The sequence below is a fragment of the Plecotus auritus genome (assembly GCF_963455305.1).
Source record: "Plecotus auritus genome assembly, chromosome: 15".
Taxonomy (NCBI): domain Eukaryota; kingdom Metazoa; phylum Chordata; class Mammalia; order Chiroptera; family Vespertilionidae; genus Plecotus; species Plecotus auritus.
The window spans coordinates 4,181,426-4,201,914 of NC_137781.1; the positions used below are offsets into that span (position 1 = coordinate 4,181,426).

The window sequence follows — 20,489 nt, forward strand, 5'->3', positions numbered from 1 at the left end:
CGGAGACAGCTACTCCGTGCCCGATGGGCGGGGCGCGTCCACAGTGCGAACACGCTGGACAAAGGCACCCTTCCCTCGGGTGAAGTGACCAAGTCACACAGAATGGCAGGCGATTTAAAACATGAATTATTCCTGCCATTTCCCACTTCACAGGTAACTAAAACGGTGGAAAGGGAAACGGCGGATCAGGGGGGACTAGTGTGACTAGGGAGGGATGAGGTTGGGGTACTTATCTTTAGTCTAGCCGTGAGGTTATGAATTTCATGTCTAATATGGCTGTGTCTGAGAAGTGGCTTCATCGGCGGCTCTGCAGCACTGACGCCAGCTGCCTCCAGCACCCCCAAGAACGACCGGCACGCAGGCTTCCTCAGCCCGGCCCCCCTGCTGTCCTGGGCCGCTCACTGCCTGCCACACGGGCCAGCGCTAACTACTCCCTTCACAAATGGGTTGCATGAACGAACAGAGAAAGGGACACGAATAGGGAGTCCACCATTCAGTACGTAGCGAGTGCCTCCCTCGAGTGAGGTGATGTCCAATGGGTGTGGGGAATCCCGGCCTTCATGGAGAGTACATTCTGGTTGAGGAAGGAAGAGGGAATATAGAAATGTATGTTACGTAGCGCAGTGGTCGGCAAACGGCGGCTCTGTTGACTAACGAGTTTGCCGACCACTGACGACGTAGAGAATCAGAAGACAAGTCCTTTGGAGAGAAAGGCAGGAGCATTGGTGAGGGCGGGAGGGAAGTTATAGTTTGAAAGTGTGGGAAGGAAAGACCTCACTGTAAAGGAAATAACATTTAAAAATATATATATTTTTTTATTGATTTCAGAGAGGAAGGGAAAGGGAGAGAGAGAAACATCAGTGATGAGGGAGAAGCGTGGACTGGCTGTCTCCTGCACGGCCCACACTGGGGCTTCCAAAGGCAGCCTGGAGTTTCTCTTTACGACGGGGAATTCTCAGACACCCGCCGCCCGGGCCAAGCAGAGTTCTCAGAACACTTTATTTATAAAACAGAAGGATGACTGGACATAAACTTACATTCCTATTTACATTACAGTCCAAATATATTACAGCTTCAGTTTGTGAACAGAAATGTCCTGTCGTTTCTTCTTTTTCTTTTCTGTCTTCTTTGCGTCGCTGATTTGCATTTTCACTTGATCTTGTAACTTAGAAAAGAAGGCTTGAGAGGACTTTAAGGCTTTGTCCTTACCTTCATCCTGCAATTAAAAATAACACGTGCTCATGTACAAAAAGTGCCCAAAGCGAAGAACCCCAGTGACGACAACATCCTGTCAAAACACAAATGGATCCCTGGCTGGTGTGCACAGTGGTTAGAGAGTCAGCCCCCGGACCGAAGGGTCTCCGGTTTGATTCCTGGTCAAGGGCCCGTACCTGGGTGGAGGTTTGATCCCCGGCCCCGGTGGGAGGCAACCAATGGATGAATGTGTCTCTCACATCGATGTTCCTCTCCCTGTTCCTCTCCCTCACTCTCTCCCCCTCCCTCCTTCCTTCCACTCTCTCTAAAAATCAATGGAAGAAAATATCCTCGGTGAGGATAAAAATATATATGCATTTTATATATATACCCAAACACACACCTATATATAAAAATTAAAAAAGGACTAGGCGAACTTGTGAAACATTCAACCAGTCAGCACAGAGATAGTCTACATTTGACGCTGCTCTAGTGCTCCTGAAACTTAAGGGGAGAGGGAGTAGCAAGAAGTGCAGTGAGGAGCAGGGTGTGAGGCTGTGTTCCGGTCACCGGGGCCTCTGCACCCGCAGGTGCGCGGTGCCGCCGGCTGGGCTGTGCCACCCAGTGGACAGGGTCACCCGCATGCTGCCACGCGCCTCCCTGCGGGCCTCCGGCGCCTGCTGGCTCACCTGCAGCAGCGAGGCTTTGCCGGCTTTGGTCAGCTGCTTGAGCTTCTCGGAGGCCGCGGCTTTGCTGAGCTTCCCCGTGGGGGCGGCGCCGCCCTTTTCCAGGAGCCGCCTCCGCCGCTCCTTCTCCTTTATTTTCAGGCGCTTCCTGAACTTCTTCTTCCTCCTTTCTCGTTTCTTGTCGGTGGCTGTTTTCTCGGCCGCGGTTTTTATGTCTCCAGCTTTATTCTTCTCCTTTTAAAAAGTAACCACCAACATACTAGTTAGTCAGGCCGCCGGCACGGGGACCTGCCGAGGTGGCCCCAGTGTTACGCGGCTGATGCCGGCCACTGGGCTGGGTGCCGGGTCTCAGAGACAGGAGATCCTCCGGGGCGCTCAGCCGCCTCACTCTCCCCAGCTCCAGCCCCCGGCAGGGTCTGAAGCGGGGTGTGGGAGCAGCACAGCCTGCGAGGGGGAGGGGCTGTGCTGCCAGGAAGACAGATCTTACTGCGCCAGGATGAGCGCCCGTGTCCACAGGCAGCGACCCCCTGCCCTTGGCCTGGCCAACCTCTACCGACACCCACGGCTCATGTGCTAGACCCCGACCCACTCCCGATAAGCACTTAATGGGTGGAGTGAGGGGCAATGCTGACGTTGAGATTGCTAGTATAATGCAACATATGCAATTTGTTTGAAGCCTAGCCCTGCTGGATTCCCGTGGACTAGGACAAGATACTGATACTGGCTATTTACCAACAGCTTTTGTATAAGTCTCACACCTGCAGATCGTAATAACAGCTGACTATAGGAGTCCGGTGTTGGAATATTAAATACCATTACAACACAGTTAATTTGATTATACGTGGGAACTGCTGGGATACGTTAGACTGAAAACTACAAGCTCCGGGGGAATGGCAACCAATGGAGATCTGGCTGCGAACAACTGCTTATCAGCCGATCCTGCGCGTTTCACCGGCTCCTTACCTTGACTTCCTCTGGGGCCAGGAGAGCTGCGTCGCTGACACTCACGGGGGCGACTTCCTCCATGGTGATGGCCGGCAGGTTGGACACAACTTTGATCTCCGGGACAGGCTGGAAGAGAGGACACGTGGTTAGGAGTAAGAAGCAGTCCGCACCTGAGGAGTGGAGTTGTGAGCCCAGTAATTTAAGGTCGGACCCGTGAAATGCTTGCGGGAGGTTAACACGTGAGCGGTGAGAGGGCGGGAGCCAAGCTGACCGGGCAGCCCTCAGGGGGTCTCCTGTCTCAGCGCTGCCCCGGGGGCACCCCGTCCTACCCCTCTGCGGGACACCTCTGCCGGACTCACACACCAGTTCTCTCACCTGCGACTGAACCATTCCCCTCTCCCATGCTCGTGTACGTTCTCAATCTTACCTGCTGTTTAATAGAGCCTTTGCTTTCTGTACATATTACCTTGCCCTTGGTTGGGGGGTAGGGGGGGGGCTCACTGAAAGAAATATATGGAGCCTGGCCGGTGTGGTTGGGAGTCGACCCGTGACCCAGGAGGTCACGGTTCGATTCCCGGTCAGGGCATATGTCCGGGATGCAGGCTTGATCCCCAGTAGGGGGCGTGCAGGAGGCAGCCGATCCATGTTTCTCTCTCATCATTGATGTTTCTCTCTCTCTCCTTCCCTCTCCCCTCCTCTCTTTGAAATCAATTAAAAATGTATTAAATAAAAAAGAAATACATGGGGAAAGATACAAGGAAAAATGTTCACTGGAACAAATGAGTCAAAATAAACTATTTAATACGTTTTCTCATTTTCCAGCTCCTAAAACCAGACTCTGATAACAGACACCGAACGAAGAGCTAGTCTCAGCCAAGCTCAGCAAGGGGCGGTGATCACACCTGCTCTGTGTACACGCAGGAGGGTGAGCACACTCACTGGTTTGGGGATGAAGTGGAAGTTGGAGAGGGCGTCCAGTTTTAAGAAGAGGGAATCCATCATCTTCTGGATTTCCACGTGCTCTGGGTTTTCTTCTTCTTCTGTTTTTTGCTTAGAGAGGAAGTTTAACACCATCAGACTAAGCGGCTGAAGGGGCGTCACCGGACAACGCCCCATGGCCCCTGACTGTGCACCGAGCCTCCTAGCTCTCCACCTGCGAGGACACTGCCGGCTCTTGCTGCTGAAGGGGCATTAATTAACCCAGCTGGTGGGACTCTTAACAGTGTCACCTCATCCCCAAGCACAACTGGCCGCGTTCCTATCAAACCCAATGTAAAGGAATAGTTGACAATTATTATGTTGGAAACTGGACTTTGTCCTATTTAAGAGATATTTTTTAAAGAATCTAAGTAAAAAGAAAAACCGAAAATACCCACCAGACCTAAAAGTAGGAATGGATTCACTGATAACCTTATAAAACACACCAGCGACTTCTAAAGTATGAATGAGAAATGATTTAAAAATTGTAGCACTGACTGCCCGGCCATGTGGCTCCGTGGTTGAGCGTCGACCTATGGAACCAGGAGGTCACGGTTCGATTCCCCGTCAGGGCACATGCCCGGGTTGCAGGTTCAATGCCCAGCGTAGGGCGTGCAGGAGGCAGCCGATCCATGATTCTCTCTCATCATGGATGTTTCTCTCTCTCTCCCTTCCTGTCTGACATCAATCAAACACACCGTTTTCACTTGTAGCATTACTGTAATGTAGCTGGAAACTACGTTAATCCCTAGCTGTGAAGTATCCGGTGACCACTGTGAACTGCAAGTCCACCCTCCCTCTCCCCTCAGTGGGACCATTATAACCCACCATTCTGAGCGTGCTCGGAGCCTCGCACTCAGACCAGGGACCGAGCGCCCGCGGTTTGTCCCATGAACTTCGGCCGTCACGGAAGTGGCCCTCCCGTCCCCGCACAGCAGCTGTGCCTTCGCGGCCCTCACCTGGCTGAGCCTGACGTACTCCTGCTCATAGATCTCCGCGAGGCTCTGCTTGCTCTTCTCGTGGTCCAACGTCAGCCGCTTCTTATATTCGAACGCGTCCTCCTTCGGCTTCTCCTTCCGGACGACATCGTCCCACGCCTGGAATGGGCGGGGCCGGGGCACACGCACTCACCAAGCGTCCTTTCCGCCCAGGCTCGCTCACGACCTGCCCCCACGGTACCTACCGCCACCCCAGGGGAAGCAGCCTGTCGCCAAAGGAAGTAACTCCCAACCCCGAAACGACTGTTCGCCGCACAAGGGGAAGTCTTATGGAAAGCAGAGCACACGGCTGACACTCACGCCGTGTTCCAAGTGGACAAAAGGCCAATTCCGCAGCAAAAGCTCTTTGCTAGGTTTTTAACATTGGAATAAAAACGGACCCCTCGTCTGTCACATCAGATACTGTGCCCGGACCCCGGGTCCCGGGTGTGACCACATCGAGTCAGAGGTCAGTCACCACACCCGCCACCAGCTTCACCCCACACCACCCAACGGGTCGGCACGGCGAGGGGACCCTGGCCCCCTCTCTCCTCTGGCACCACACCTGTACCCCCGGGGCACGTGAGGACCGCGCCTCACACCGCAGACGCTGAGGACACCTTCAGTGCAGACTCAGGGCTTTTACATGAGCAACCGACATAAAATTCCCATGAAGACAGGGCGTCCTGCCTATTCCCACGCCCGCCAGCGTTAAACGAAGCGCAGCCTCGCTCTTACGGACCTGGTCTCGGATCCGCTGCTTAATGAGGTCTTCCAGCTGGAGGGTGGTCTCCTCTGTGATCACCGGCGCTGGAGGCAGGGACACGGGTGATTAGGTGGCTCTAGCCCAGGCCAGTGGGTCTCAGAGGGCGGGCCTCGGCCGGCGGCATCCACACCCGGGAACGGAGAGGGATGGGAGTTCTGGGGCCCCACCCGCCCCTCCCGGACCGGGCGGGCACGCACCCATGCGCACGGCGTGGTCGAAGTGCAGGGTCTCCTCCAGCAGGCTGTTCTCCGGGCGCTTCTGTGCCGTCACTTCCCCCTGAAGCTGCCACGGCTTCTTTTCCAGCAGCTCCTTTTCCAACGCCGCGATTTTCTCATTCATCTGAGAGAGAGAGGAAGGGAGAGAGAGGGAGAGAGAGAGAGAGAGGGAGAGAGAGGGAGAGAGAGAGAGAGAGAGAGAGAGAGGGGGAGAGAGAGAGAGAGAGAGAGAGAGAGAGAGAGAGAGAGAGAGAGAGAGAGAGAGGCGGAGTTACCACATACTTAGGAAACAAAACTGGACGTATAATTGAGTAAAAGAACTATTTTTATTTTTATTTTTTAAATATATTTTATTGGTATTTTACAGAGAGGAAGGGAGAGGAATAGAGAGCTAGAAACATCGATGAGAGAGAAACATCAATCAGCTGCCTCCTGCACACCCCCCACTGGGGATGTGACCGCAACCAAGGTACATGCCCTTGACCGGAATCGAACCTGGGACCCTTCAGTCCGCAGGCCGACGCTCCATCCACTGAGCCACACCGGTGAGGGCAGAACTACTATTTTTAAAAGTGGGAAAGAAATGCACGGCTCCTGACAGTGGTGACGTCCTATTCCTGCCTGTGGTGGGGTGGGGAGCTGCGATATACTAACCCCCACCCCCATCTTCCTCGCTGAATTGAGATGCCAAGTCTGTGATACACTAAATCCCCCCCCGCAGCAGCTGGGTGTATTTCTGGGCTCTGCGGTCACATCCTCTATCTAATTCACAAGCCACCGACAACGTTCGTTATCAGAGCATTCCAAGATGAAGTCATGTTTCCATGACAACATCAGTGTCTGACGGAGCCTGACCCTGGGACTCTACAGGGCAATCCAAGTCATCGCTGACTTCCAGAAGACAACGCAGTGACCGAGCCAAATAACTGGAGCCTGGCTACATTCCTGCCAAACGGCGTCTTATCTCCTGGAGTCGGGTGGCCTGGGAATCAACTTCATCAGCCTCGGGAGATGTGCGTGAGATGGCATTACGTACAGCTGTCTCAGGGGCTCTTACGGAGGCCGCATGCGTAAGAGCAGCCACAGTTACCAGGAGGTTCGCAGGCCAGCTAATGAGGAAGGAGATGCCACGGGTACAAAGGCAGCAGGGAGGAAGGCAGCAGGTGTTTACAGCGGCGCCACAACGGAGCCAGGGGCCGGGATCGTCAGCCCCGTTTTCACACGTGAGCGGCTTTGCACATGGGCGTCTCTGTGGAGTGAGCTGTACAGAGTAGCAAGATGTGGTTTTTTTTTTAAAGGATAATTCAGCATGCCACCAAGAGACACAGGAGAGGAGTTAGCAGTCTGCAAGTTCCAGTCAGGAAAGCATCTGACAAATCCCTTACATTCCTATCGATTACCTTTTCCTGTCTTTTTTCAAAGGAGGATTTAACTTCAGCAGGATCTCTCTGTGCATTTAAGACACTTGTCTCTTCCGTAACCTCATCATCTCCAGATTCCTCGTCATCTGGCAGGGCGAAGGTCACTCTCTTGGAGGTTTCTTTACGTTGTTTATTGTCTTCGGTTTCTTCAAGGTCATTCTCTTCATCCCTATGATATCAAAACACTTACGGAAGGAAAAGCACCCCTTTCTCATTAGGGAAACAAAAAGAAACACATTTTCTCATCATGCAAGTTCTCTTCTGTATACCTAATGCAACTCAATATCCAGAACTTCTAAAGGCATTCCGCTATTAAGGAATGACAGAAGGAATTATTTAGGTGAAATAGAACAGAAAGTGTCCAACATAAAGAGAATAAATTACTGCCCTGGCTCAGTGGTTAGAGCGTCGGCCCGTGCACCCAAGGGTTCCAGGTTCCATCTCTGGTCCAGATCGGGGTGCAGGTGGGAGGCAGCCAATCGATGGTTCTCTCTCTCCCCCTCCTTCCTTCCCTCCCTTATGTTCTCTCTAAAAAACTCAATGGGAAAAATATCCTCAGGTGAGGATTAACAAAACAAAAAAAAAAAGGAAAAAAAATTACACATCGATCTATAATACAAAGTTAACTCACACAAATAACTATAGTTTATCTTTATTGGCACAAAAAAAACAAACCAAAGCTCCTTGCACTAAAGGCTTCACTGACCCTCATCAGGTGAACCCTAACGCCCTTTTAGGTGGATTGTCTCTGGCTCTCTGGAGACGACATGATCCCCGAGAACCTCCTAACTCCTCAGGCCCATGAAGCTGAGCATGCGCACGACGGGCCCCGCCATGCCTGCGTGAAAGGGTCACTGAAAACACTCACGTGTCAGAGAGGCTCTCCTCGCCGCCTCGGTCAGCAGGTCCTCCCTCTTCTGCATCGGAGCCCAGGCCCTCATCGGGAGCACCTGCCGTGTCTTCATCACTTTCCACCGGGTCAAAGAAATCTCTGTATTTCAGGTTTCTGGAACTTTTACCTAACTGAAACAAAGACACTTTTCATGAAGGACAGGAACGTGCGTTAAGCCACGCTTATGTGAGTGTATTAAGTAACGTATAGGGAAAACGGGCCAGCTAATGACACTACCAAGAGACCCTGAGAACGACCCAGGGGTCCTCAAACATTTTAAACAGGGGGCCAGTTCACTGTCCCTCAGACCGTTGGAGGGCCGGACTATAGTTAAAAAAAAAAACTATGAAAAATTTCTATGCGCACTGCGGGCCCAGGACGAGTCGGCTGCTAAGCAGGACAGGCAGCGGCACCCGGCGGGCCGGATCAATGTCCTCGGCGGGCCGCAGGTGGCCCGCAGGCCGTAGTTTGAGGTCCTCTGGAGGCTATAGCAAACTAAAAGGAGGAATCCTTTATACGCTATTCCTCTCTCTTCATCTTCTAACTACAATGATTTCCAAAACATCCCTGCCTGGTAACGTACACAAATGCCTTCCTGTCACTATTATTTGCGGTGCTTGGTGGGAATACATGTTTGAGGGGAAGTGCTGAACGTCTCTAACAGGTGTCATGATGGCTACTAAGCTAACAGTGGCCTACGATAAGGCAATGGCGGCTCCGGTTTAATTTTTCGTCCATTTCTTTGAGCCGATCTAAATATTTCACTTATGCCCTGGGGAGTTTGGAGGTTATGTCCACCTCTTCTGGAAGAAACAGAACAGAATGCAATTTGAGGAGGGTAGAAGGCACTCTTTCCCTCCTCTCCCAACACGTTACCTTAGGTTTCCGACTTCCGAACAGCCCTCCCTCATCTCCATCAGAATCCAGGTCTTCAAATAAGTCAATCTCTTCGTCCTCGTCGTCCTCTTTTCGTTCCTCTTCTTTTTCCATGGTTTCTAAAAAGCTCTCCATTTCAGAGAGTTTGAAGAATTTATCATCCACCAGGGACTTCTCCCTGGGTTTCTGGGGCGTCTTGCCTGGCACCTTGCTCTGCTGTTCCAGCTTGCCGATATCAAAGTCAAGGTCAGAATCCTCGTCGCTGAAAACGGGGCTTTTCCTCAGACCGCCGTTGCCGGGGTGTTTGGTTGTCTCCTCTCCTTTGGGATCATCACCACTCAGGTCTGACCCTTCCTCCTCCTCCTCCTCCTGGTCCTCCTCCTGCACATCTTGTTCTAGGCCCTCCTGGCCCTCCGCCTCCATCTCTGAGCCATCCTCTTCACCCTCCAGCTCTTCCTCCTCCGGGAGGAGACTGAGGCCTTCCTCTTCAATGGCCTCACGGACCGCATGCTCCAAGTACCGCAACGCCGGCCCATTTTGCAGTTCCAGTTGTTGCCAAATCTGCTCGTCGTCAAAACCCTGTACCACCAGCTTCCGTAAAGGACTCCCGTGGATCCTGCCGCCCTCCAGGATTTTATTAAAGTCATAAAGTACTTTGGTTAAGGAAGTGAAGTTTGATGCCAATTCATCTTGAATCCTAGCGAGGGAGCAGGGGAAGAATTTAAATAAGATCTTTTTTTTAAAAAATTTATCTTTATTGTTTAAAGTATTACAGACGTCACCTTCCCCCCTCCGCAGTGACCCGCTCCACCTCCCATCCGCGCCCCACCCTATCCTTCCCCGTACTACTGTCTGTGTCCATGCGATACGTATATACACACATAAGGACTTTGGTTAATCCCTTTCCAACCCCCCCACCACGCCCCCTGCCTTCGCTCTGAGATTCGTCAGTCTGGTAATAATTTCGCAGTCCTCTTAAATTAAAGGGGGGGAAATAAGGCCCCAGTCTTGTGCAAAATCCAATTTGAAGGAAATGTCAATTTTAAGCATAGATTCTGGTCCCCAAGAATCTGGACAATCTTGCCGATGAGCCACCTTAATACATACAAGTGTGAACTCAGTATCTGTGAGTCTGCACGCGACTGAAATTTTGACAGGCTAAGGGGGCGGAAACGATCTGAAGTTTGGGGGAAAGAGATCTACGAGTCCCGTGAGCTTCCCTCCATTCCAGAAATTGACAGGGGCCTGCGGCCCGCGCCCACCGGAGACCTGGGCCCAATCCCGAGCCCGGGCTCCGCGCACTTACGTGAGGAAGCTCTCCGGCCGGCTTGTGTTTTTGCTAAGCTCGTCCAGACACCGCTTCAGAGTCCGCTGACGCCAGACCGGCGGGGCCATGGCTGTTTAAAACTCAGCTCGCGGCGCCGCATGCCCAGGAAGTAGGGTGCCCGGAAACGCGCCGCAGAGATGCGCCCCGCGCAACCTGGAGCGCAGAGGGAAAGGTTCCGCCGCACACAAGTTCCGGACCCACCCCTCGCCCGAGCCAATGGCCGCGCGGGAACCGTCGCTGCGCTTGCGCAGGGGACGGCGCAGGGAACGGAAACGAGCCATTGGTGGGCTCCGGCGCCTTTGAACGCCTCCAAAAAAATCTGTTTTGCATTCCTGAGGGTCCCACAGTGCGTGACGCCTTCTCCTTTTCAGTGTCCGCTTTCGATGCACTAGGTGGCTTCACAGCACAGTGTATGGTAAAGAAGAGCGGGTCCAGGACGCAAACATTTTTTGTTATTATATGTTTATTTCTAGTCTGCAGAGGCAAGATTTTTTAAAGGAAAGAAATGGCGGAAAAAATAGATACAGAGGCAAAAAAAAGCATTGAACACACTATCAAACTACAGCGGGAAGGCAGGGGAGGTTTGCGGGGGGGGGGGGGGGGGCTGTAAGAGATCAACCAAAGGACTTGTACGCATGCATATCAGCATAACCAATGGATACAAGACACTGAGGGGGGGGGCAGGTAAAGGCATGTACTGGGGGGAAGGGGAGGCCGGGGGGAGGTCAATGGGGGGGAAAGGAGACATATGTACTATTATTTGTAATACTTCAAACAATTTAAAAAAAGAAAAAAGAAGAGCGGGTCCAAACCCAGCACCCCGCGGGAATTCTGCAACACTCGCCACGCCCCCTAGCGTTGGAGGCCCGCCCCCGGCATCTTGCCCCGCCCCTCCTCGGGCACGTAGCCCCGCCCCCTTAAGCGCCCAGCTCCTCCTCTGGCCACGTTGCCCCGCCCCTCGGCCGAGCCGCTGACGCCCCGCCTGACGCACGTCGCGGTGTAGCCCGTCGCTTCCCAAGATGGCGCAGGTGCTGAGGGCGGCGGCGGCGGCGGCGTGCGCAGGAGGTGACTACCCCGCGCCGTCGGGGTTCGCCGTGGTGCGGGGCTCAGGGGGCGGGAGGCCCGGAACCGAGGCGGGGCGGCCAGGTGGCGCGGTGCGAGGCCGCCGTCCGCACCCTGAGGCCGAAGGTGGCTTCCAGAAACGCCTCAGGTTAGCGGAGGGGGTGGGGGCCTCCTCCTGGGGGCGCCTCACAGCCACCCTGGAGGGTGTGCCGGGACGGCGCCCCGTTTTCACGAAGCCCCGAGAGACAACGGGGAGCCTGTCCTTGGGGACAGACAGCGGGCCGGGTCAGAAGGCCACGGCTGAGGGGCTGTGAGTGTGTTGGAGGGCGCTCCTTAGAGAAGAGACACCAGAAGGAAGGGCGGGTCCCGTTCGAACAAAAACACACAGAAACGGCCGAAACCGGTGTGGTTCAGTGGATGGAGCGTAGGCCTGCGGACTGAAGGGTCCCGGGTTCGATTCCGGTCAAGGGCATGGACCTTGGTTGTGGGCACATCCCCAGTGGGAGGTGTGCAGGAGGCAGCTGATCGATGTTTCTAACTCTCCCTTCCTCTCTAAAAAATCAATAAAATATATAAAAACAAAAACAAAAAAAAACACAAAAACAGACACGTGAGTGAGCCCGGCCGGCGGGCTCAGTGGTTAGGGCAGGCCCGAAAGCGTGCGGGAGACAACCCATCGATGAGTCTCTCCCAACTGCCTCCCTTCCACTCTTTTTTTAAAAAATATATTTTATTGATATTTTACAGAGAGGAAGGGAGAGGGAGAGAGAGTTAGAAACATCGATGAGAGAGAAACATCGATCAGCTGCCTCCTGCACACCTCCCTACTGGGGATGTGCCCGCAACCAAGGTACATGCCCTTGACCGGAATCGAACCCGGGACCCTTCCGTCCACAGGCCAACGCTCTACCCACTGAGCCACACCAGCTAGGCCCTCCCTTCCACTCTTAAAATATATATATATATGTATACACACACATACATACACACATGTATATAGGTCCTCAGGTGAGGATTAACCAAATAAAAACAAAACAAAACCGTGAGCTGGTCTCCCAGCCCCCCCTGCCCGCCGGGAGCCCCTGAAGGTCAGACGTGGACAGCGGCTTGCGTCCCCCCACTCCCCCATCCTGGACAGCTGACCCTCCCAGCACGCCCTCCCCCATCCTGGATCGCTGCTCCCTGTGTGTAAGCGGGAAGGAGGGACGCGGGTGCAATGCTAGTAGGTGCCTTGGTTCTCTGCGTCTCCCTTAAAAAAAAAAAAGGCTGCCCCACGGGCCGGCCTCGGACCCAGGAGCTCAGGGCACATCCCGGGGTGCGGGCTGGACCCCCAGGAGGGGGGGCCGTGCAGGAGGCAGCCGGTCCCTGATGCTCTCTCATCATGGATGTTTCTCTCTCTCCCTCTCTCAAATCAGTAATAAAAACATGTGTTTTTATTTTATTTTTAAAATGTATTTGTTTATTGATTTCAGAGAGGAAGGAAGAGGTAGAGAGAGAGAGAAGCATCCACGATGAGAGAGCATCATGGACCGGCTGCCTCCTGCACGCCCCCCAACTGGGGACCGAGCCCGCAACCCCAGCCTGTGCCCTTGATCAGAATTGAATCCGGGACCCTTCAGTTCACAGGCCGACGCTCCATCCACTGAGCCACACCGGCCAGGGCAGTATACTAGTATTTTTATTGATTTCAGAGAGGGAGAGAGAGAAACATCCATGATGAGAAAGAATCATGGATCGGCCGCCTCCTGCACGCCCCCTCCTGGGCATCAAACCCGGGATCCCTCAGTCCGTAGGCCGTCGCTCCATCCACTGAGCCAAACCAGCTAGGGGGATCACTGTTGTCTTTAAAAAAAAAAAAAATTTTTTTTAATCCTCACCCAAGGAGTGAGGATATTTTTTTCATTGATTTCTAGGGAGAGTGGAAGGAAAGGAGGGGCGGGGGGAGAGAGAAACATGGGTGAGAGAGACACACATCGATTAGTTGTCTCCCACACATGTGCCCTGACCAGGACTAGGGATCGAACCTGCAACCCAGGTACACGCCCTTGACCGGGAATCGAACCCGAGACCCTCCCGTGTGCGGACCGGCGCTCTAACCATTGAGCAACTCCAGCCAGGGCGATCACTATAGTCTGTCTTACCCGTCTGTCCTGGCTGAGTGCTGAGCCCCAAGGAGACAAGTGCAGAACAGGAGCCTCCGCACATGACCAGTATAAAGAGGTGCTACACGTACGTGAAAAAATACTATAACCCGGGGGTCCTCAAACTACGGCCCGCGGGCCACATGCGGCCCGCCGAGGACATTTATCCAGCCCGCTGGGTGCTGCTGCCTGTCCTGCTTAGCAGCCGACTCGTCCCGGGCCCGCAGTGCGCATAGGAATTTGTTCATAGTTTTTTTTTAAAAACTATAGTCCGGTCCTGCAACAGTCTGAGGGACAGTGAACTGGTCCCCTGTTTAAAATGTTTGAGGACACCTGCACCAAAGTCTGGTTAAAACGAATCTCTAATGAGCAGGTGATAGGCAAGTTTTGCCACGGACACGCCCTCCCAGGCCCTCCTTCCTCTTCTCCGTAAAATTACGAGTCAGCATCTTACCGCACACACCATTGCAAGCTGCCCTTTGCCCCGCACCCCCCCCTAAAAAAAAAAAAAAAAAACCACCAAACTCATAAAAGAGTCATCTTGTCTCTCAGAAAGCCATCTCTTAGCCGAAACCGGTTTGGCTCAGTGGATAGAGCGTCGGCCTGGGGACTCAAGGGTCCCAGGTTCGATTCCGGTCAAGGGCATGTACTGTGGTTGCGGGCACATCCCCAGTGGGGGGTGTGCAGGAGGCAGCTGATCGATGTTTCTAGCTCTCTATCCCTCTCCCTTCCTCTCTGTAAAAATATCAATAAAATATATTTAAAAAAAAAAAAAGAAAGCCATCTCTTAGCAAGTCGACACGGCTCATGGAGCATACACTAAAGACACTAAAAACTGAGGATCAGAAAGGAGGATGGAGCATTTCAGAGGAACGAGAACGCTCAACATCACGGTTTAACAACACTGACCTTGATGTCAGACAGACCTGGGCTAATGTTAACGGGGGAAATTTGTAAGTCAGTGTTACTGCATCAAAATGCAAAAAGAAGACGAGGCTTAGAATACCACCAGGGTGTCAGTAGTCGGCAAACACTGAAACCCTACCAAGCACGTCCTACAGTCAGAGCCCTGTGACCTTTTCCAGAGCGAAAGGAGAGTACTGGCCAGAAACCAGTAAGTTGTGGCCGAAACCGGTTTGGCTCAGTGGATAGAGCGTCGGCCTGCGGACTGAAGGGTCCCGGGTTCGATTCCGGTCAAGGGCATGTACCTTGGTTGCGGGCACATCCCCAGTGGGAGGTGTGCAGGAGGCAGCTGATCGATGTTTCTCTCTCATCGATGTTTCTAGCTCTCTATCCCTCTCCCTTCCTCTCTGTAAAAAAACCAATAAAATATACTTTTTTTAAAAAAGAAAGAAAACAGTAAGGTGTGGATTCATGGGATGATCCGGGTGTGCCAAAGCATGGGCCAAGTGCAAGCAGTCTTTAGTTGTGGAGTGAGATTTTTGGGGTTGTTAGTCCTCAGGATATATTTTTTTTCCATTGATTTTCTTCTTAAATATATTTTTATTAATTTTTTTACAGAGAGGAAGGGAGAGGGAGAGAGAGAAACATCGATGAGAGAGAAACATCCATCAGCTGCCTCCTGCACACCCCCCACTGGGGATGTGCCCACAACCAAGGTACGTGCCCTTGACCGGAATTGAACCTGGGACCTTTCAGTCCGCAGGCCGACGCTCTATCCACTGAGCCACACCAGGTAGGGCTTCATTGATTTTCTTAAGAGTGGAAGAGAGAGACAGGAGAGAGAGAACAAAAAACACAACAGAAACATCGATGGGGGAGAGACGCCTGCCAACCTCCTCCAGCTGTCTCTTCACTTGCGGAGATGACCCGGGTGGGGAGATCTTTGCTGCTTCTCCCCCCAACAATGAGGTATTCTGGCTGGTCGACAGACATTCAAATAAAACGCACATCAAAAAGCACTGTATGGGCCCTAGCCGGCTTGGCTCAGTGGAGAGAGCATCAGCCTGCGGACTGAAGGGTCCGGGGTTCGAGTCCGGCCAAGGGCACATGCCTGTGCTGAGGCCTGATCCCCAGTGGGGGGTGTGCAGGAGGCAGCCGATCTATGATTCTCTCTCATCGTTGATGTTTCTATCTCTCTCCTTCTCCCTTCCTCTCTGAAATCAATAAAGAAATATATTAAAAAAAAAAAAAAAAGCACTGTATGGTCAGGGCTTTCATGGACTTGTTACAGACTGTAAACCCCAAAAACCGGTTATAGATCAGGAACAGAACTGTTCTGGTCGGGAAGTGTGTTCCTTCACTGTCACATGCAAGCTTGTCTGTGCGGAGTGCCGAGAACAGCAAGTCGTTCTGAGTAATGGCAGCCACCCTCCCTTTACGTGTTACCAGTAATCGTAAGCCATTATGGAAGAGACCATTCTTTGCTCTGGATCTAAAACAAAATAGCTCAGAATTAGCTTTTTAATTTCAGGCAGTTATTGCAGAAGGGAGTGAGTACTTCCGTTTAGGGATAGTTCTGTACGTGCACGAATGTCAGAGGGAGGATGTCAACGACTGTTCCGTTTTCCAGGGCTGCTGTCACGACTTCAGGCCCCCGTTCCCGCAGCGAGAGCCCCTTCCGCCTCCCAGGCCTCCCGCGGTGTGGCAGGTGCCGCGTGGGCCCTGGGGCGGCTCAATCACGTGGCCATAGCAGTGCCGGACTTGGAAAAGGCCAGGGCGTTTTATCGGGACGTCCTGGGGGCCCAGGTGAGCGAGGTGTCCCCTCTTCCCGAGCACGGAGTATCTGTTGTTTTCGTCGACCTCGGAAACACCAAAATGGAGCTGCTTCACCCGCTGGGAAATGACAGTCCGATTGCGGGATTTCTGCAGAAGAACAAGGCCGGGGGGATGCACCACGTCTGCATTGAGGTATTGTGGATCTTACATTTCTCTCTCACAGAAGGTCTTTTGCTTCTCGAGACTGATACGGTCACTGTCATCAGAAATTTTGTATGCAGGTCTTTTTTTTTTTTTTTTTTTTTTTTTTTTTTGCTAATCACCTGCAGATATTTTCCCATTGATTTTTAGAGAGAGTGGAAGGGAGGGGAAGAGACAGCGAGGGAGAAGCATCAATGTGAGAGAGAAAAAGAGACTCGTCGATTGGTTGCCTCCCACACCCCACACCCTGACCAGGGCTGGGGATGGAGCCCGCAACCGAGGCACATGCCCGTGACCGGAATCGAACCTGGGACCCCTCAGTCCTTGGGCTGACGCTCTAGCCACTGAGCCAAACTGGCTAGGGCATGAAGTTCTTTAAAGGGGAAGAGTGGTATTATTGGTCCCACTCAAAGATGGATCTATAGATATATTTTCTCTTCCTCTAGAAAACTGCAAATAATAATATAGTCTATCAAATCTGGACTCGACAGCTTCTACAAAAGACTCTGAAGCCTAGCCAGCGCGTCTCAGTGGCTGAGCATCAACCTACGAATCAGAAGGTCCCGGTTCGCTTCCCAGTCAGGGTACCTGCCCGGGTTGTGGGCTGGATCCCCAGTGGGTGGCGTGCAGGAGGCAGCCATTCGATGATTCTCTCTCATCATTGATGTTTCTCTCTCTCTCTCCCTTTGCCTCCCTCCCTGTCTGAAATAAATAAAAACATTTTTTTTTACAAGTCACCGAAGTTGGCCAAACAGATTTGAGTTTCCACTCTGATTTATTGATCACATGTGACCTCCAGTATAACAGGAATGCAGCTGCTCTCACTCCCACAAGGCAGTTAGAAGCAGCAGTGAAAAGACCTGATGAAGTGAGAAGTCCCGTATTCATGCTGAGTATTCATGCTGGTTTCCTGTCCTGAAGGTTCTGCAAACTTCTTTCTTACTACAAAAGCAACGCATTTTCAATTGTGTCTGCTAACAGTTCCTGAAGAACATGGCGTGTTAGCCTACACCTTCCTCCTGGGAGCCTTCATCAGTAGAGGCTCATGCTCAGATGACTGCCTTTTTGGAATATCAGCAACAGCCATTACCCTCCAGTTTAATTTCTTCTGATAGGAGGAATGTCACAGTTAGGCCTCTCCGAATCCAGAAGAGAGGCGTGTTGATTTCAAGGACTGACTCGGTTCGCATCGCAGACACACTAGCATTGGAGAGCCTACTGTGTGCGCGCTACTGAGGACTTGGTTCTGCAGTGAACGGGACGGACCGTGCCCACCGTGGGGAGGGGCAGCCGTAGCAGGCAGTCTGTCCTGTGAGAAGCAGAATTCACGTCCGCGTCTCCTCACTCACAGACGAGGGGAAGGCTGACTGCTGGTGGCAGGCCGAGGAGGTGGGAGGGCATCTGAGAAGGGATTCCCCAGGGGGACGAGGAGGAAGCCCTTCCGGGCAGAGGGAGTAGCAGGGGAAAGGCAGAGAGTTATCGAAACAGCGGCCCGTCCAGCAAGTGCGCCGCCCGCATTATTCTCTGCATTTCTTACAGCTACCCCAGGAGGGCGCCGTCCTCCCCGGTGAGGAGGCGGACTGAGACTAGCTTGCCCATAGCCACACGACTAGTGAGTGGCAGGCTGCTAACCAGTTTTGTCCAAACCAGATTTGTTCTGATTCCAGCATCTGCACCGCTAGACGGTGCCGATGGCCCTCATTGTATGAACTCAACTTAAAATCCGAGGTGGGGGCCATAGATGTTAGGCAGGGAACTTATAAGGCCTAACAGTTCGCCGTCACCCCGTCTTAGAAGGTTAATTTTGGCTGCGAGTCTTTATTGCATGGACTTGGGGTCTATCTGAGACCCCCAAGGATGACAAGCAGGATCCCCCGCCTTTGAACCCGCGGTCCCCTGTCCCACACTGCGCTGACTGGGTCCTACATCAGAGCCCAGGCCTTCAAAGGAGCCGGTGTGAGTGAGAAGCGCAGTGAGGTGGGGGTAGTGCGAGCTCAGGAACCAGCAGTGGATTTAAGAGTGGAGATTGGAGGGAGGTGAAAATGTGGTTCAGTGTAAAACGAAGGTGGGTGACGGGAAGTTGTGGAAAGTGGTGGGTTAGTCCTTATGTTAACATGAGACACCATCATTAGTCGCTGCTCTCCGTGAAAAATCGAGTGGCTTCCCTAGGCGAACAGTCCTCGGTCCGAGAGGGAGCTGTCCCCGGCGGAGGGGCTTACTCCAGTCAGCTGGTTTAAACAACCTTGATCTTCCTCAGAATCTGACGGGCTGTCTTGGGACTCGGCCCCACAGATGCCCTGGTCCAGTGGTCGGCAAACCCATTCGTCAGAGCCAAATATCAACAGGACAACGATGGAAATTTCTTTGGAGAGCCACATTTTTTAAACTTAAACTTCTTCTAACGTCACTTCTTCAAAATAGACTCGCCCAGGCCGTGGTATTTTGTGGAAGAGCCACACTCAAGAGGCCAAAGAGCCGCCTGTGGCTCGCAAGCCGCAGTTTGCCGACCACTGCCCTGGTCAAAAGCATCGTTTGTTCCAGGGTGATGGCCTTGAAATTGTCACTGACCACATATGGCGTGGGTTACATCACTGCCAGTGCTGCTCGTTAGAAACACAACACAAGCCCTATAGATTATTGTATTTTTGTATATTTGTTTGTTTTAAGTATATTCTTACTGATTTCAGAGAAAGGGAGAGGGAGATAGAAACATGGATGATGAGAGAGGATCATCTATTGGCTGTCTCCTGCACCCACTGGGGATCAAGCCCGCAACCCAGGCACGTGCCCTGACCGGGAAACCAACCTTACCCTCCCCGTTCCTGGGGCTCAACCGCTGAGCCCCACCGGCCAGGCCAGAGAGACCATTTTAAATTCACGGGTGCTGCCACGAGTGCTTCCCCTCTGCAGGCCGCCCCCAGGGGGTGGGTCTGGGGTCGACTGGACCGAGCCGTGCCTTCCCTAGACCCCATTCAGGCAGCGAGGCTCTTGATGAAAACGGTGAAAATCTCAGCGTCGTGGTTGCTCACCCAGGAAGATGCCGCAGCGTCTTTTCCCTCCGCAGTGGAGCTGATGTTCGTGTGGCTTCACAAAGGCTCTCCTTGGGCGGCGGAGAGAGCCGTGAGCGGGGCTTCTCGTCTCAGGACCCTGTGAGGTGGTGTCCCCATGGTCTCCCATGCGCTCTTGTGTCTTCCTCTCCAGGTGGATGACATAAACGCCGCTGTGATGGACTTGAAAGAAAAGAAGATCCGCAGTCTAAGTGACGAGGCCAAAATAGGGGCCCACGGGAAGCCCGTCATCTTCCTGCACCCCAAGGACTGCGGGGGCGTCCTGGTGGAGCTGGAGCAGGCCTGATGCGTGTAAGACGCTGCGTGATGACCGGGAAAGCTCCTCAGAGGGCACCTTGGCTTTGAACCCGTCGCTCCTTCCGTCACTTCAAAGCTGAAAACCAAATTACAGGCTGAGATTCAAAAAATTACATATGTGTGTATATGTGCTACTATACTCAGCGTGTGTCCCCAAAAATGTATACACCCTTTGGATAAGTAACAATTCCAATGGGTTAAATCTGAAAAGAAAGACATCAATTGAGCTATCAGCTAAATGCATATGCATTTTTGGGGGGACACACTGTGTGTGTGTGTGTGTGTGTATTAATCACTTGGGGCTTTATTTGGAGAAAATATTTATCACTGAATGCCTAAGGAATATTATTAAAATCACATTCATAGGAATAAATTCTTCCTGTTCTAAAATGGGGTCGTTTCAGACAGTACACCAGCTGTGTGAAAGGGTGTGTGTGAGAGAGAGAGAGAGAGAGAGAGAGAGATGAGGCGGGATGGGTACACAGAGGAAGTATGGCCTCCGACGTTTGGCTTTTCTGGAACAACTCTTGTTCACAAGCCCCTCGGGGCAGGTGTTTGGGGTGCTAAGTCCTACACGTCCGGCGGGAAGGTTTGTGGAGAACTGGGTGCGAGCTCTGGGCTGCACAGTCGGCCGCATTTGTAAAGATCAGTGGACGTGGGGGGGGCAGTGCGTGTGGAGGTGACCGTCACTCGGGTGCCGGGACACAGCAGCCCTGAGGGATGTGCGGAAGGATAGAACCCTTGCTGAGGCGCTCGCGGTCCGC

General features: G+C 52.7%; 2 protein-coding genes across 3 annotated transcripts; one reads left to right on the forward strand and one right to left on the reverse strand.

Moving 5' to 3' along the window:
- Positions 1-789: 789 nt before the first annotated feature.
- Positions 790-10,432, reverse strand: MPHOSPH10 (M-phase phosphoprotein 10). Of its 2 annotated transcripts, XM_080651824.1 has the most exons (12): positions 10,257-10,423; positions 8,951-9,647; positions 8,051-8,205; positions 7,162-7,351; positions 6,852-7,022; positions 5,744-5,885; positions 5,523-5,590; positions 4,763-4,900; positions 3,765-3,875; positions 2,844-2,951; positions 1,884-2,114; positions 790-1,216 (listed from the first exon to the last, which is right to left on the reverse strand). In XM_080651824.1, exons 1-12 carry the CDS (start codon positions 10,343-10,345, stop codon positions 1,067-1,069), a joined length of 2,250 nt encoding a protein of 749 aa, XP_080507950.1. In that variant the 5' UTR covers positions 10,346-10,423; the 3' UTR covers positions 790-1,066. The 2 variants fall into 2 exon arrangements, with proteins under 2 accessions (XP_080507950.1, XP_080507951.1); XM_080651825.1 differs by lacking the exon at positions 6,852-7,022 and having other exon boundaries at positions 10,257-10,432.
- Positions 10,433-11,267: 835 nt separating this feature from the next.
- Positions 11,268-20,118, forward strand: MCEE (methylmalonyl-CoA epimerase). Its single transcript, XM_080651607.1, has 3 exons — positions 11,268-11,342; positions 16,014-16,351; positions 19,562-20,118. The coding sequence occupies exons 1-3, from the start codon at positions 11,297-11,299 to the stop codon at positions 19,712-19,714; spliced, it is 537 nt and encodes a 178-aa protein (XP_080507733.1). The 5' UTR covers positions 11,268-11,296; the 3' UTR covers positions 19,715-20,118.
- The last annotated feature ends 371 nt before the right edge of the window (positions 20,119-20,489 follow it).